An 18,049-nucleotide genomic window follows, 5' to 3' on the forward strand; every position below is an offset into this window, starting at 1 on the left:
CAGTGTTACATCTTCTTGGTAAACTTCCAAGTTAATGTGCAAAAAATGATCATGACTAAATAGAAGAGCTTAATGTAGCCTACAACTGTTAACAGTTATGTGTAAAAACATCCTGCTGCTTTGCACCTTACTTTTTATCTCTGAGTTATACTGCTGATGGTGAATGTGTGTCTAATGCTTATTGTGGACAGAAGGAAGAAGAAAGAAGGCATAAAACATTGGTTAAAAATTTGGAAGTAATCCTGTAAGTTTAATAAGTTTGTAAGAATATTGGAAACTGAACAGACTTTGTATCCTTAGGGTTTTTCTTTTGGATTTAATAAAGATTATTTTTGTGCTTCTTTCAGGCATAAGATTTTGGATATGCTGACTAAGAATCCACCTTTCACCAAGAATATGGAGTCCCCTTTATGTAATGAAGCTTTGGTTGATCAGCTTTGGAAACTGATGAATTCAGGTTAGGGTTTTCGATTTGTTAGTGGTTTTGTTGTGTTAGACTTTTATTGTGAGGTTTTTTGAAAGAAGTATTAAAAACTTGCTGCAGAATATGCCAAGAGCTCTCTTAGTTTCAGTAGTCAGAAATTGAAAATCCAGTCTCAGAAGCTGAATATCATCTATGTACTTCCAGAACACTCTTAGTGACATAGGCTACCAAACCTTGTTTTTAATTCTTCTGGTTACTGATGTAGTGTGCTTTGACGTCCTTCTGCACAGAATCATACTTGGAGTGTTCAAAATTGTACAAAGCAAGTGTTTCCTCAGATAACAGTGTCTGTGTTACGCTTAGAGTTTGCTTTACATTAGATGGTCTCTTTTTGTCCTCTTTTTCTAAACTCTCAGAGAATATGAGAGGACAGCATTGATACAGATAATTTAAATGAGATTTTTAGAAGTGCATTATAGACCTAAAACTCAATTTGCCCTGTGAGATTACAAATGATCCTAGTGAGAGAAGGGCTTGCATCTTTACCATTGACTGTTCTTCATTACAGAAGCAGTTTTATCCAGTCCTGACAAACTGCCCTTTAACATTTGGCACATTTCCACACAGATTACATATAAACATTTATGTAGCTTTTTTAGGTCATTGCAGGCTTTCTGTTCTCTGTGTGTCATTATATTCTGTTTAAAAGTTTACAGCTGCACTCCAGGGGTTGAAGTGGAGAAACTACTAGTAGTTCAGTTTCATAGGAATTGCCAAGTGTCAGACACAGAAAATAAACAATTTTGATGTTCCCATCAGAGAATTTGTTTTTGCTTTTTCATGAGAGAAGAGTGTGTGCAGTGTTACAAGCATTACTTCTTTTTGCAAGTAACAAATAGGGTATACATGCTTATTAAGGTTCATGGGGCTTTAAGCACCTAAATTTCTATGCCTCAAGATGACATAATGTTTCAGTTAATTTTCTGTAAGGGATAACTGTGGCATTTCAGGGTGCCTTGAGAAAAATTGTTGAGATGTGACAAGCTAGCAGCCAGGTTTAAAGGTGCATGATTCTAGAATCATGAGTTGCTTTCATTTAGCATAAGCACATGTAATGGAGAACAGACTCTGATTGATATATGTAATGGGGTTTTTTCTGTGTAAATCTGAATTAAATTGATAATATCATAATAGTTCTACAATTAATATTTTTGAATGTGTCATTCTCTGGGGAGTATTTTAATATTAAAAATGTCCAGATTAATATTCATGTTGCTTTCATTTGTAACTGGGTATGTGTAGCTGGTAATTTGTAAGGTGATTTGCTCTGGTAAGGGCAAGCTAAGCTTACTCCAAACACTATTTTGGCCCTATAAAACTACTATTTACAGGGATAGATCTTGTAATTTTATTTTGTGCTAAGTCTTGCACAGCCACATTAATATGGCAGTTGGCACATCTGTGTCTTGTTTACCAGATATAGTTCAATTCCTGCTAGGGAACAATATGTTCAATAAACTTGCAATCAGTCAAGAGCTGGGCTGAGTTAACACCAGAACTGCTGTATTTGCAGCACTGCACCAGATGTTAAATGTCTTTCTGTTGTGATTGGTGCCAAACGTGCTTAGACCATTTGTCTATGAAGATATTAAAGCAGTACACAGTTTGTACTGAAAAATAATAAAAAAATAAAGCATTTCTTTATGCAGTAAGAATACATACTTTGAGTATGAATACAGATTAAAGTATTGAGTATTCAGTGAAGCTCATGACGTAGTAATGATGTTAAAAAGCATGCTTGTGCATTTCTCTTATTAGTGCAGTTTCCAGAGAGTAAAAATCTTAGTCATGCTTAAAGCTCTTACTATATTTTGTGGAATATCCAGAAATATTGGAAATAATATAATACAGTATAATAATATCCACAAATATTTGTGGATATTCCAGATTTATGGAATATCTGCAAATCCATTGATACAGGAAGCCAGTTTGGTAACAAAGTCTTCTATTTACTTGTCCAGTAAAAAAAACTTAAAGAGTGCAGCTTGAAAAATAAAGGCATATGGGTGTGGTTATTTTTCTTCTATTTTTCATTATGTTATTATAGCATTTACTTTTCCAGTCTTGGTCTACTAAACCTGTCTAACTTGGAACTCAGGAAACTTAAAGCCTTCCTTTAAAACAGGAAAGTTTACAAAGAAAGCAAGTAAGAGCTAATAAGAGGCAGGAATAATGAAGGAAGTGTATCTTAAGCACAGAAAATGCCATACTCTGGTGGGCCTGGATTACTTAAACTGTTATATTTGTGGGAGAGGAGGAGATTTTATCTCTGTATTAACAATCTCTTTTGTATTTTAGGAACTTCACATGACTGGAGATTACGATGTGGTGCTGTGGACCTCTATTTCACACTCTTTGGCCTCAGCAGACCTTCCTGTTTACCATTACCAGAGCTTGGACTTGTTCTTAACCTGAAAGAAAAGAAGGCTGTACTCAATCCAACAATTATCCCTGAATCAGTTGCAAATAACCAGGAGCCTGTGATCAGTTCTAACAATCACGGGCAGTCAGTAGGATTTCAGAACACCGTAAGCACAAAACATCTGCATCCATCCTATTCAGCTGGCTCTGAGTTCTTGCATGGGTTGATGATTTAATTTTGTATTGTGTTCAAGCCTCTCATGCTTTACCTAAGCTACCTTCTGACCTCATTGCTCTTTATTCTGTCCTCTTGAAAAGCTGGTGGTGTACCATGACTTTTTATACATTTTTTAACTGTTTTGCATTGCGTATGCAAGCTTTTTACTTGGTTTTTTTTTCTAGTCTCATCATTTCTGTTCTTTATGAAACTTTATATATTGCTTATGAGATATGATTCACAGAAATGTTTGATGCTGTGATGAAAGCTTTTTTCATGAGACTGTTTCTTATAGGCAAGTTATCCAGTTTTCCAAAACAAAGCCTTTTATCAGTAAATCTATTGCATCTTAAAATACATGGATACTCCTCATTTTAAACAACTTAAGGTGATGTGAAAGTTGAAATTTTAACATATCTGCATTGAACTTTGGTATTGTGCTCTGAAGGATTTGTAATACATACAAATTCTGAAGAATACATACAGTTTGGTATCTTTCTGGATTTGGAGGCTTCAGTCCTAACACATATTCCATTGCATAGTTAGAAAATAAATTTTTATGAACTGTTAAGGTCATACTTTCCTCAAGAATAGCTGCCACTGCTGCAAGACCAAGTATTTTTTGTTGGACAAATTTAATTGTGAGGGGGGGGAAAAAAAATCAACAGACATGGAAATAAGTGAATTTTTTTTAAGTTTCAAAACCAGCATGTGATTAGCATGTTTGAAACTCTTTCCACCCTTTTGAATAGGATGGTTTACTCTTACTTTATAATAGTTAATGTCTAAATAGTTTTTATTGAAAAGTATGCTGAGAGTACTAATTAACAGTACCCTGCAAGCCCTTTCCAGCAGGGGGAGAAAATGCTGGTAGAGTCAGATATTGTTAAACTTGTCCTGCATATTTACAGAGCTTGTTGTAAGTCCTAATTTGCTGCACCTAATCATTAGAATTAAATAGCAGGAGGCATTTTGTTGGCAGATTTTTAGGCTGCAGTTTAATGAACACCCAAACTTTTTTTGCAACTAGACTAACAAAAGATTTCTTCTTCTTTTTTTCCTAAACTTTCCTCTCCCTTGTGCTAGCATAGTAGTGGTTGCTGCAACAGTGAGCTGGATCAGGGAGGATCTGGTTGAACTGTACCTTTTTATGAACAGATATTTGAGTTTCCTGAGCCAGTTTGTCACATAGTTGTAAAAATGCTTGTGACACCCCAGGAGAGAACTGTGTATGGATGAGGCTGCTTCATTTAGCAGTGTACTGGTTTGCACTGGTGTGGAAATACAGCACTGGTATAAGCCTCAGTTTGTATTTCATCCCTTGTATCTTCTCCTATTCCTCATCTTCATTTTCCTACCCCTTACCTTAAGGTTACCATTTTCACTGTAACTTCCCCAAAATTCAAGGAACTGATTTTCCAGTAGTGTAAAACAAAGACTGCCTCTTGCATCAGACAAAGTTAATCTAGAAGTGTTTCACGATAGCAGTGCCTTGGACAAAGTAATAGGCATGAAAAAGGGAAATGCATATTTGAAGGGAAATAAGAGTAAACAGGTGATAAAATTTATCAGATTAACTAGATTCTTTAAACTAGACATACACTGAGAGCATAAATGTGTTAAAATCAGTACTGATAGAGTAGTGCCACTGAAGCTGCTGAGGATGATTGAAGTTACCCACTTCATAAAATGGAGCTTGAATTGTTCAGGGCAAGAGTTTTGGGGCTCGAGTGCCCTTTGTAGGATAGAAGAAGAGCAGTTCAGGGGAACAGTATATGCCCTTTAGAGTGTATGGTATCTATGCCTGTTATACTTTTTAGTGAGCTTTTAATTATGTTTGCTTCTGTGGATGCTTTATTTTACCTTTTAAATTTAGTCTGTTGGATTTCTTGAAACACCTATCTCCTATTTTCATTACTATATGTGTAACTTAGGACTCTCCTATTTTTCTACTTCTTTGACCTTGCTCTTTTTATAATCTAAGCAGTAATTTACAAAACAGTTTTATTCTTTTTTAATAAATATTGTAGAAAAATAAAGAAAAAATTATAAGTACTCATGATTTGTACTAAGTAAAGTAAGCTTTAGCTTTTAAAACAAACTAAAAGAAGATTTAGCTAAATCCCATGTGTAGATCAGAGGCTATCACAGTTTTTCAGCTGAGATTTGTCCTGAGGAGAGTCTGCAAGGCACAGATTTATAGACAGGCTATTCAGAGGCAGCAAATGTTGTTGCACACCAACAGTACCATGATTGTGGGAAGCGACAGAAAAGATGCCAATGCTAGATATGCAGAGGGAGCAGGGATAGAACTAAAGAGAAACTATGTTTGTAGGAGTGGTTGGCACAAATCCATACAGGATTTTAGAAAATACTTCTTGCCAGAACTACAGAGAAAACTTTGTTCAAATCACCCACTTTACTCAGAAGATTTTTCAGGTATCAGGTCGCTTTCTCTGAAACATGGATCTTGCTATCTTCTAATTTTGGTCTTTTAATGCTGCTTCAGGAGGATGATCATCTTATTAAGGAAACAGCATCCAGCATTTCTGGTCATCAGCAGGGGGTGAAGAGGAAGGCTGATATGCCACTCGGGTCTCCATTGGAGCCAGGGCAAATACTAGAGAAGAATGAAGACAGTAAAGTCAAACTCAAAATCAGAGTAAGAAATGGAAATTCAACTTGCACAATGTGTAGGGTGTTCAGAATAACAGCAATGGCGTCTGCTGGCTTCCCTTGAAGCTGTGTTGAAACAAAAGGCTTGCTGTGTATATATGTACAGCAGTTGTTTTGCTTGCTTTGGCAAAATCATTTCCTATCAGATTCTTTATTGGCTGGCAAGAGCTAAAGTTGACAGATAGTGCTCTTGTTCACACAGCTTCACAGTAAATTAGAAAGAAGGAAAGACACTGACCCTTTTTAATTTTACTGAATTTTTATTCTTTTGCAGTGGTAGATATCACTTCCTTTCCCTCTCACCCCCAGTTTACCTCAAAAATAAAATACATTAAATTCTGCTTAGTAATGTTTTTATGAATTATTAGCATCTGCTTATTTTTTTTCCTGATGTCTTAGTTCTCAAACTCTCAAGAGGAAGAGGAAATTGATATGGACACAGTTCATGACAGCCAAGCCTTCATTTACCATCATTTGAATATGCTGGAGAGACCATCCACACCAGGTATGAGTAACTTTATAGGCAAGGTGGTTGTGTTTTTTTTAACTACTTCACTTGTGTGGTGTTTTTTGCTACTGCTTATTTTCATACTTACAGTGTTGGTAAGTGTTAAATGTTACTGGAATTCCAGGAACTGCAGAAAGGGTGCATAAGAATATTTCTTTAGGTTTCAGTAGATGCACAGAGAAGTGTATACATATGTATTTTTACACATATCTAAGTAAGACAAGTATAAATCATGCTGATGAAAGTGAAAAGCTAAGGAATGAATAGAACAGCACCAAGTTTAATTAGAATCCCATAAGTAATTAGGTAAAACTTGTTTTGAAATTGTTGTCATTTAAAAAATTACAATTTTGAAGATTAAAAAAATAGAAAGAGTCCTCAGATAAAAAAACCTCTCAAATATTAATGATTTATACCTTAACATTGGCAAATGTCAAAGATATTTAGAAGGGCTTTCCAAAGTTGAAAGGATTGCATCTGTGAGTGAAATTGTTTCATTTCAAGCCCTTACTTTCTTTAATTGCTTCTCTTAGTATCTTTTTTTATACAATACTTGACAAAATTATTCTTAAGTCATAGTGTTTCTTAGAAACTTTAAAACAGGTTGAACTTCCACCTTTTTTGTTTCTCTGTCTGTAGCCAAAAAAATTGGTGGTTTGTCTCATTTTCTCAAAATGTTTTAACAATGTGTCTGAAGTTCAGTTCCAGAATGTGCCAGTGGAGCAAAGCTGAGGTCATGTGACAATGTACCAAGCATTTTGAGGGATCTTCCATACAGATTCAGAACAAGATTTTAAGGTTGCAGTACTGTATTGTGTAAAAGTGAAGTTTTTGTGTTTAGATTTCAGAGTAATTACCCTCTTGGTTGTTTTTCTGTTTTTATCCAGTGACTGCCCAGTGTAAAACAGAAACAGACCTTAGCAGCAGGATCTGGAATGTTGGTTCCATCTTGAGTTGCCCTAGGTCCTGAGCTATGCTGACAGGTGACCTTACCTGCTTTCCCTGTGACCAGGCAGTTTAGTGGCCCCATTTAAGAGAAGGGCTGGTGGGAGCTGCTGCCCTGAGGATCCTGCTGAGGTTGGTGCCTTGGTGCCAGTGGTGCAGAAGCTGGAGGCTCATACCCCGTTATGAGCCTTGGGCATAACGTTTTTCCTTCCTTGGCAGATGCTCTAGCCACTAAGGGAGTTTATTTCTTTCTTTAGATTTTTATTTTTTTTAATAAAAGGTTACTCCTGTCACTTCTCAGCTAAGAAATTAAGGTCATATGGGGACATTAAAACACAGGGAGGTCTAGTTTCTGGATTCCAGATGGCCTTTAGTTAATGACATGTGCCTACAGCCAACTCCACCAGGACAGCTTTGCTGTTAGGTATCTAGAGTAGCAAAACCCACAGCTTTTTTACTAATTTCAACAGGGTAAAGGGGCAGGTTGCATATAGGTTACTCTCATGAACTTAGGAGCCTATATCTGCAAAGCTTTAGTTTAAACTTCTCAGAGCTGCTTTGAGTTTTGTTCTCAGTGTTATCAACCATCAAATTTTCTGTTGTGGCACAGAATAAAGCATCCAGGGCATGCAAGTGCAAAGCTGATCTGCTGAGGATTAGTATCTATAACTCTTACATGATATTTTGGAACAAATTTTTCACTAGATTTACACACTCTATGGAATATAAAGTCATAAACAAAAGTCTGCCAAATCCATCACAAATGGGACTTAGGGGACCCTCTGTGCACCAGCTCTGTGCTCCAGGACTGTTGTGGGTTGAGTTTGTGCTGGGGGTCAGGAAGGGTAAAGTCTGACCAAGAGTGGAGCAGTGGCCACTTAACTGGTGCTTATATAGACTCTCAGCAGACACAAGCTACTTCAAGTCTCACTTGTGTCCTGAATGACCTTCTCACCTCTGTTGTTTACACATTCAGCACACTCGGGTGCATTTTCTTTGATAGGTAATAATGAGACAAATGCCAGGTTTTGCACCAGAATTCATTTTAAATAGTAAGCCTTTGAAAAACATTGTTTTGAAACACTTCAGATTATTTTATTCTTTTTATTTTTGTTTGTGTGGTTAGAAACAGTTCCACTTCACATATTTTTTGCTTCTAAAATTTCACCTGTTTCTTATTCATGGCATTTTTCTTAGAAGCAGAGATATATGCTTTACAGACTGAGTATATAAAGCTAGTTCAATCTTTAGGAAATGGTATACTGCTGAGAAGAAACAGATGGGGAAGAATAAAAGCATACATAAATAAAATTGTTCACACATAGGAGTGTTCTGTTTTACAAAGGAATCCCAGGGCCTGTGAGGTTTTACAGCAGTGATGGAGGATGGGTGCATTTCAGGGAGTGATTATTGTGAAACAGATTGATAGGAGGCTCTGAAATGGTCTCAGTGTCTTGTTAGTAAATCTGCCTCAGTTCTGACTCCTTGGAAGGAGTGAGCTCTTAGTCTGCCCACAGTGCTCCTCCCCCAGCTGTGGGCTCTGTCCCCACGTGTCACATGAGGTGTTAGGTCATCAGCTGAGCACAGCATGTGAAAAGCAGCTGCCAGGAGGAAGTTCACGTTGGGTCCTGTAGTATCTGTGGTTTTTTGCTGGATTGTTGTGTTATTGTTTTTTTCCATTTCCCAGACCACCCCAAATGATCATTTGGATTTGGTCAAGTTGATGTAACCCCCCTAACAGGAAAATATTTTCCTTTAAAAGTCAGGGTTGGGGGAGTGAGGGTGAGAATGTTTTTGCATGGTTCTACCCATGGATGTGAAAAGTTAAGGCTGAGACAATAACAAAAAGTTTTCTAATACAACACGTGCTGGATTACAGGTTTCAGTGTTATAATTACAACGCCTGTCCCAGTTCATACAGAAAATAATTGGTTTAAATCCTACTAAAGCATCCTAACTATGATAGTAAAACTGTGGACTCTGGCAGTTATAGGGGAATCTAATAATTTTATCAAGAAACTATTAAAACAAACAAAACATTAGTTGTGAATTGTTTAAAGAATGCTGTTGTGATGATTACTTATCTGCCCTTAGGGCTGGAAACTTGGTAGCCTCCTTTGAACCTCCAAGGCTCTGCAAGGTTACATTTCTAATGTGAGAACAGATTTTATTCGCTATTAATCATCAAGAATATTAGGAACACTCCCTTCACTTAAATCTTAAGATAAAAGACTTTCAAGATGAGATTTTCTGTAAGCAACAGATTTGATCTCTCAGGCTGCAAGGTGACTTGTCTTGCTTTGTTGACTTCAGTGAAATCAGATAAAGGTACACTTCTTTAATATTTCACTCATCTGAAAGTACAGTATGTCAGAAGTAACCTTTAAAAGGTTCTGCTGTATCTGTCAGTGGTTATTGATTGGCCTAGTCTTTTCTGCTTCAAAAATAAATGCCTGGCTGTAGGCTGGATGATCTGCCAGTGACATGTCATTATAGCTCATCACTGATGAACACTTAAATGAACTTTTTCCGACTAGTTTTGATGGTTTGAAAGTTGATAAAAAGCAGCATCCAATTCTCTCTTTATTTCTGCAAATGAAAGAAAAATGAGATACAGTGATGTTGTCTTAGTGCACTGGCATTCTTTTTCTGATGACATTCAGGGGCAGTGAGCTTTGAGGACATCCTGAGCATTCAGACTCAGTTCAAACAGATTCCTTGGCCATTCTGTTAAATCCTTTGCAGTTTTCTGGGATAGTCAAATTGGAAATTGGTGCTGCTGACTTTGTGGTTGCTCTGTTTACTGAGTAGATGAAACTTTGGAGGTCTAGACCACAGTCATAATGTTGATCAGATTGTGGTCTTGTTTATCACAGTTACTGCACTTTCAGGCAATTATAGTTTATCTGGATTGACTTTTTTCTGAAACATTTTGAAACTGGATATACTGCATATGCTGCAGTAAAGTGTAAACTACTGTAGTTATTATGTTTAAACAGTACTTTTACAGCAGCAGATCCAAGCCTGGGGTGCAAATCACTGCACCTGGAGTTTGGATGCAGGAGTAAACAGGAATTCAGTCCAAGCTGTGTGAGAAGCCCAGTCCTCTGCAGTTAGCTGAGAGTGCACCAGTACCTCAGAGTCCACCCTTTAGTGGCTCTCTGCCAAAAAGTGCTCTGAAAACATCAGCACACAGACAAATACATAAATGAACACTTCTTGGATTTGAGGGCACCACTGACAATGATGGCTTTTTGCTTTACATTCTAAGGAGGTAAATGTTGTTACAACTGTTCTGATAGAATACCTTTTCATAACATATAGTATTAATACAGTATCTGTTACACTTTATTACTCAAGATATAACTGCTTCCAAAGTGGTAGCTCATAGGCTTTGAGGTTTTAGATAAATTTGTCTCACTAAAGTAGTATGTGGTTAATAGTACACTTCACAAGGAATGGTGTTTTCCAGTGATTTACTCTAAAAAAAGCAGATTTAATATAAACAAACCCTACAGATAGTGACAACAGAAATGAGAATTGCATCAGTATGTGGCTGCAGTGTGGCAACTCCATGATTTAATGAAAAAAACATAATACTGTAGCTATGTCTCTGAGAAAACAACTAATCACTCTCAAATCTAGTGGATGAGTAAGGCTAGCAAGTTTTCAAGTGAACTACCTGAAACTGATAGAGGAACACAAAGTATTCTGAATTGGCTTCCTGATTTAGATGTTCTTTCTTTCAAAAACAGGGATTTCACTAGAAAGTTCCAGAATACTAAAATAAATGTAGTAAAAGTAACACCTCATTTAAGATATTATTTTAGTCTAAGGCAATATAGTTGTTAAATGAAAGTCAGATGAGAAAAGTAAACTTTTTACCAGTAAAAACTGCATTTTAGTTAAAACACCAACTTGTCTATACAATACTTTAGTTTTATCTGTGGTATAGGTATAAGAAATTGTCTATCTGGTTTTAAATCCCACTAAAAAATTGAAGTCAAATTAATCTGTAAATTTTAACTAGTTAAAATGTTTATGTTGGTTCCAAATTAACTGATTTGTTTACCATATCTTCAGAAAACCTTTTGGCTGGTTTTGTTTTTTTAACTAGACCTTTGTTTTTCACCCTCAAACTTTAATTTTTGTCCCATGGACCTTAAAAGAGCACTTTTCTAGAGAGAAAATTGATAACCCTTTTCAGAGATGTATAATTTGAAAATTCTGGTGCTTTAGACTAATTACAGGACATGGCATTCTGGAAACCTGAAATCATTTATGCTTGGTAACTTTTTCTATGTACTTTGTTGGTGGTTCAACAGATGCATAAACACAGCATTAAATTAAAAAATAGTGTGTCTTGGATGTTTCCAGAGTAACACTAAAAAGAAAAGAAGAAATAAGGAAAAACAGGGTCATTTTGAAACTGTTTTTATGGTATTTTCCATTTTCTGAATGTTTTCTCTTTAGAGAAAATGCTAGTCAGAGATGCACGTCAGCTGCTCTGCAAAGAGAGTGCATTACCTTTCTCATTGGTGAGCTTTCTTTGGCTTCTGAGGGAGACACATGAAGTGTTTCTGCACTTGTATCAACCTCCCCCTCTTCCCAGAGCCTGTCCTTGTCAGGTGCTGCAGCACCAGCCTGTCCTCAGGACCAAGGGCTTCAGACTTTGCTATGATTTGTGAACTTGTCTTCTCCCTCTCTGATGTTTCAGTAAATTAGGGTGCAAATGGGATTTCAAACAAGTGTCAATTTGTAAAAATCCTGTATCAGCCAGCTTACGTTTATTGGCCATGCAAAGAAACAGAGGCTGTAAGTTTGTGGCATCCCACTCTCTTCACACAAAATCAGAAGCATAGGAGGGACCATATGAAACATCTCACAGAAGCCTGTTGGCATGTTAAAGTCTCAAGTTACAGGTTTTCATACTGTAAAAGTTCAAAAATAAAATATGGGAAAAATAGGTGAAACACTCTACCCAACAGTATAGTTCAGTGCTAATGCACCAATGAGCACTAAAACTTAAGTGAACAGGGTATTAGAATTATCTGACACCAATTTGTATTATGACAGCAAATGTTACTTTAATGCTTATCAGGATCCAAATCCCTTTAATTTACAAGATCTGTGTTTTCATATTTTATTCTCTCTCACAACATCTACAGCATTTGTATTTGTCCCTGGGGCAAATGGTACACAAATATTCTGATCTTTCCCCTATAGTATCATAATCCTGTCTAATTTTAAGCACCTACCCAGCTAGCTGGAACACCACAAACCCAACAATTACATTGGCCTTTCCACATCCTAAACAGGAGATCCATGTGGACAGACACATGTATGTGCATTTTCTTCCAAGGAATGCTACTAACCACTTCAGAAGGAGCTCCTGGGCTTGCCCTCCACTCCACTTATTTTGTGTTTGTGTGTTTTGTGAAACCCGGGTTTCAGTCGTGCTCTCTGTGCCAGGAAGAAGTGGGTTCCCTGCAGGAAGAGGGAGTGCTCTGTGCCTCTTTGCATCAGTCCTTCTTCCCCTGTTGATAAAAGGATGATTATACTTCCCTGTGAGGCAATTTCTATTTAGTCTTATTTTCCTTAACTACACTTGTCATGTTCCTGGCATAGGCTTTAAGTAGGAAGAAAAAAAGGTTCTGTAGATTCAACACTGAATTTTACGCATGGAGATCTGTAACATTTTTGATAGAGCTTTTATAGGTCTGTCCATTTTGGCATACAACTGAGTTTAGTAGTTTGTGACCAGTCTTTTGGAGCCATCATCCAGGATCGATATATTTGATTCTTGGTTTCAAAGCACTCTTTAACAGTAGGAGGAAATTTTCTGGATAGCTTTTATTTTTGCATTTAAAAACCCAAGAGACTAGTGTCACTATTGTGGCTCTCTGAAGAAATGGTGTGTGTACTCCTGTTGCTGGCTCAGTAGAAGCAGATTTTTGTAATGTCATTCTTTCATTTCTTACTGATGTCTTTTCCATATTACCAATGTTTACTGCCTCCCTAAGTGTCAGTAGCCCTTGAGTTGCAGTTGGATCTCATTTCTCCCTTTCCTGAAGATCATCTTGCCTCTCTAGGTGGTCACCACCACCCTTTGGTCCTGATAGTTTCAACTACTGTTGTATTTGCTCCCTCACTTACACCAGTCACTGGTGTTTAAATGCTTTAACAAACAGATTTCTTGAATAACACGCCTAAAATAAGTAATGAGGTGATAATACAGTGTTGCCTTAGCAGAGCTGGAAGTTTAGTAAACTGCGGGAAATTAGCACAAGTGGCAGGTCATGTAACAGAGTCAGGAAAGTCTGTTTGGTTGCATCCTCCATCTTCACTTGACACTACTGCTACATCATCCCTGCAGATTTTAACCAGTGTTTTTATACCAGTTCTGGTTAATTTTTTTTTAGTTCAGAGGCTTAGCTTCAGTTTGAGGTTGTTACAACTGTAGTGTCTAGACTTACAGGTTTAGTTTCCATACAAAAATAACTCCACAATTTGGAATTAATGGAGCTTAGAAGTTTTAAGAGTTTGTGTCATGTTGTGTGGGTTTTTTCTTCTATTTGAAGTTGGTTTGATTTTGCCATGTGTATATTAATGTATCATGTGCCTGTAACTTGAGAACATATGAGAATGTTTTCAGGACTTTAGGTCATCTTTTGTACATTTTCCATACAACCAACCAGTGGTCTTCAGGCTTTTTGCCAAGACCTTTATTTCTGTGTTTCTGGGAGCTCTGTTTGTGTCACTGCCACAGTTCACCTGTAACTACTGCAGCTTATTTTAACAGTATCAAATACTGCCTGCTTTGGCTTTCTGAGATACAACCTCCACCCTTTCCTTTTCTAATGCCCTGAGCCAGATATACTTCTTTTTTCACCATTGTGTCATCTGTTTAATGGCTGGTTTTGTATTCTTGCAGCTGCTAAATAAAGTTGTCTAAACAGTGGATGTTTAGAGAAAGGAGTCCAGGTTATGGGGATAGATTTAGATATGGGAGGAATTCCTTTTAAAAATAGAATTGGAAATAGTTACATAGTAAAGCAGTCTTGTACCTTTTTGCATCAAATGCAGTATACTTGCACACTTGTCTTCATTGTTGAGAATAGCACCAGACAATGTAAAAAAAGTGGTAGTAGAAATGCATTAAAGTCAGCAAGTGGAAATTGAAATTGGTGTGCATCTCCTCTACCTGCCATAAGATACATAAAAAAGTAAAGTTGTGAGTTCCAACAATAAATTTTTGCATTGGTAACATGAGCTTACTGCTGCTTAGTTCTGATTAAATAAAATTTAAAGCCTTTAAAAATAGCTTTATATTAGAGATATATATTTCAAGTTTATACAAAACTATTGTACTTCAAACTAGCCTCCTTCATAACCTCAACAGAATTTTATATTGCGCCATATTCCTCTCTTCTGGTTAAGACCAAACATATTTCTAGAAAGACATCATTTTGCTGCTTAAGACTTCAAGCAGTAGAAATTCCACCATGTCCTGTAGTAAGTTATTAACTATCCTCACTGAAAAAAAAAGAAAAATTCTGTTTCTATTCTGACTTCTAAACACTTCATATAGATGTAGATTTTGTTTTTCCCAGACGTATTTATAAACAAACAAAATCCAGAACAGCTGTACATATATGTATGCACATATATAGGAAAATCTAGAGTTTTTCATATATATATGCAGGATTGAATCAGTCTTCAGTCTTTCAGGTGAGGATGGAAAGATTGCATGGAAATTGTTCTCAATACTTGCTTGTCATAGTACAGGGAGCTGTCTTTTTAGACTTCCAGGAATCATTACCACAGACAAATCATTCTTGCCTTTAGAGTTACACAACCAACCAACAAAAAGATGTACTGGGAAATAAATGTGTTTTCAAATATACAGAAAAAGATAACTGCACAGGAACATCAAATAACATAATTTCTTGTTATTTAATTGGGATATTTTCACCAAAAACTGGATGGGAGAAAGCCCCATATTTAAAGTAGTAATGAAGAAAATCTGTTGTAAGTAATACTTAGAGGATTAGCTGCCTTCAAAAGTCTGCTGGTGCTTTTCTACATTTATGGAGTTGTTAAAGCATCCTTGCAATGTGAGTGATCTGATTCAATTTCTGAATAAAGCAATCTGAGTATTCCTACCTTCCAAGTGTTTCCACTCTTCAACAAAGGTATCCTTAGAGTAATGCCCTGTAATCTCTACTATTGGAGCTATTGTAGGCTGTCTGAAATAATGAAATATTAAATTAACCAAAGAGAATGAAAAAGTCATTCCTGAATTGAGATGTCATGGATCATATCTCCTTCCTCAGGTTCAGATACCAGGCTTGCTCAGGATATAACTAGTTCTAGTCTACTTGTGAAATATATAGTGATAAAGATGGTATCATTATCTTTATTGGGATTTGGTTGTGTTTAAGAAAAAAACACTTGCATGATCTTGAAATAAGCTAAATTGGTTGCAAGAGGCAATTTTTAGAAAAATCAGTTTAGTTTTCCACTATCAAAAGGTTTGTATGTTCTTGCAGGGAGCTTTACCTCCCAACTAAAAAGAGTTCACATCCCAAAAATGCACTTTATTATGCCAGTCTTAGCACTTTATATGAGAATTTTCACAAGCAATTATATTTGCATTATTCAGTGGCCTTCCTACTCTATTTAGAAGTGAATTTCAGGAAGCTAGTATGACTTAAAGTTTCTTAGAGCTCTTTACAGTTCCCAGTTGTCTGGGACACTTTTATGCTATTGAGGAAATAAGGACCATCTCTAAAAATTGTCAGCAGTGTGAGAACTTGAATGGAATGTTCAGAACCTTCTCTGAAGCTAAATGGTACAAGCATTGTAACAGATTCCGTGGTTTTATGTTTAAATGATAATGTAGGTTTTATCTAATGCTTCAGAATTCCTTATGTTTGGAAACAATGCAGGTTAAACATTTGCTAATCCCACTGAATCCATTCTTTCAGGTAAGGAACAATCTTCAGGGGAGATAAACATGCACCCTGTCTCAGCAGCTCCACTCTCTGTGTTCAGCAAAGAGTCCAACTCCTCAAAACACAGCGACCACCATCACCATCACCACCATGAGCACAAGAAAAAGAAGAAGAAACACAAGCATAAGCATAAACATAAACATAAACATGATACTAAAGAAAAGGAAAAGGATCCTTTTGTTTTCTCTAACAGTCCAGCCAGTGCACGATCAATCCGTTCCCCATCACTTTCTGACTGATACCGATGGCTTCTCTGGAGTTCAACTTGAAATACTCTTGGAGTGGTTAGAAGGATGTACATAACTATAGCTTCTATCTTTTTTTATGGAACTAAGAACATGTGAATTGTCTTAGCAATTCAGAAGCTCTGCCACCTTTGAAGCCTTCTTTTTGCATGTGTGGTTGTTGAAATCTGATTCAAAAAATATGGTTTATGATTCTGACTCATTTTGTATTTCACTGTTCTCCACACCTCCCACTCTTTTTTCCATTTTAAACAAAGAAAACAGCCCTTTATGTAAGGGCCCCATGTCCACTGACAACCCCCTGCACATCACGCTTACCATGTGTATTGCCAGAATCAATTATGGTTTAATACTTTGAAGAATGTTAGAAGCAGAGTATGTTTTGAGCAGAAGCCAATTGCCAAGCCTTTGGTGACAGCCTGTTTCCAGAGCAGTATTGTATGACTAAGTGTAGGTCTCCTCAAAAGACAGGGATTTTCTTTAGTCTTCAGCTGACCTGTTTCTTGCTTTAACCATTGCAACGTAATGTCAGACTTCTAAAAGAACAACAGTATGTAGAACATTTGCATTTGTCTGATACTAAAACTCATGAAAAATTTCAGGCTGCTTTTAAGCTGGTGGTATTTATTATGGATATGAGCCTTTTAATATGATTAAATTCTGCAATTGTTTTTGGAATTTTAGCAAAATGCATAATGCATGTTTTGTCCTGTAATTAGGCTTTTAAAAATCCAATAAAGTTTGCGAATTATTTTGACAGAGGCAGGATTTTTTTCTTTAAGCTTACATTGGAATATGTTTTTGAAAGATGCTTGCTAAAATTTTAAAGATTCTTAAAAGTTTAAAAATTAAAATATTGAAAAATACATATTTCTTCCTCCTGACAGGTGGTTTGTTCGAAAGCAAGATCAGCTCAGGAATCCACAGGAGAAATATGTCAGATTTAACTAGGTCTGGGAATTGAAATGATGGATGCATTTAAATTTCTTTAGCTGTGTTTTATGCAGTGTACTGTTTACACCTAGGAAGTGTTTTATTTAAAAACTTAATTTTAAAAAAGTTTTAATAATAGAGATAAATAATCTCTGCTACTTTTTATCTCTTCTCTTTATATGTGTAGAGGCAGTGTTTTTATTTCCATGTACTGGTTAGCTTCTGTTGCCCAGAGTTCACATAGCATTCTATAAGATGATTGTATTTGGGTTAAATATTTTTTTATCAATTTTCACAAATTTTCATGAGAGACTGATTCTCCTTCTTAGAGAAAGAGAGAAAGTTCAAGAGGGACGTAATAAGACTTTTTTAAGCCATATTCTGTTTCATGAAAGTTAATAAATACTTTTGTATTCTATACCTGCTGGTGAATCCTGTAGTTCTTGGAATAAAAAGTTATCTGTAGGCTAGAAAGATGATAGGCTCAGGTACTTTGTAATATGCACATACTTACTTTGTTATTCAAACACCACATCCTTTTAATAGTGCACAGATAGTTGTGCTAATAATTGCCCTTGGAACCCATTTGGGCTGGATTCAGACACAACAGGCCTGGGCAGCCCTGCAGCCTCTCTTGATTTGCTTTGCCAGGTCAGGGAAAGC

General features: G+C 36.4%; 1 protein-coding gene across 3 annotated transcripts in view; it reads left to right on the plus strand.

The window, feature by feature from the left end:
• TAF2 (TATA-box binding protein associated factor 2) overlaps window positions 1-17,804 on the plus strand; it is a 60,232-nt gene extending 42,428 nt beyond the window's left edge. For 2 of the 3 annotated variants that reach the window (XM_063173130.1, XM_063173120.1), the window contains exons 22-26: window positions 348-457; window positions 2,783-3,012; window positions 5,572-5,724; window positions 6,138-6,243; window positions 16,182-17,804. In XM_063173130.1, the coding sequence (XP_063029200.1) occupies window positions 348-457; window positions 2,783-3,012; window positions 5,572-5,724; window positions 6,138-6,243; window positions 16,182-16,447 (865 nt within the window). In that variant the 3' untranslated portion in view covers window positions 16,448-17,804. The remainder of the gene's footprint in view (window positions 1-347; window positions 458-2,782; window positions 3,013-5,571; window positions 5,725-6,137; window positions 6,244-16,181) is intronic. The other variant, XM_063173140.1, reaches the window with a different exon arrangement.
• Window positions 17,805-18,049: the final 245 nt, after the last annotated feature.

Source organism: Melospiza melodia, chromosome 1 (genome assembly GCF_035770615.1).
Source record: "Melospiza melodia melodia isolate bMelMel2 chromosome 1, bMelMel2.pri, whole genome shotgun sequence".
NCBI lineage: Eukaryota > Metazoa > Chordata > Aves > Passeriformes > Passerellidae > Melospiza > Melospiza melodia.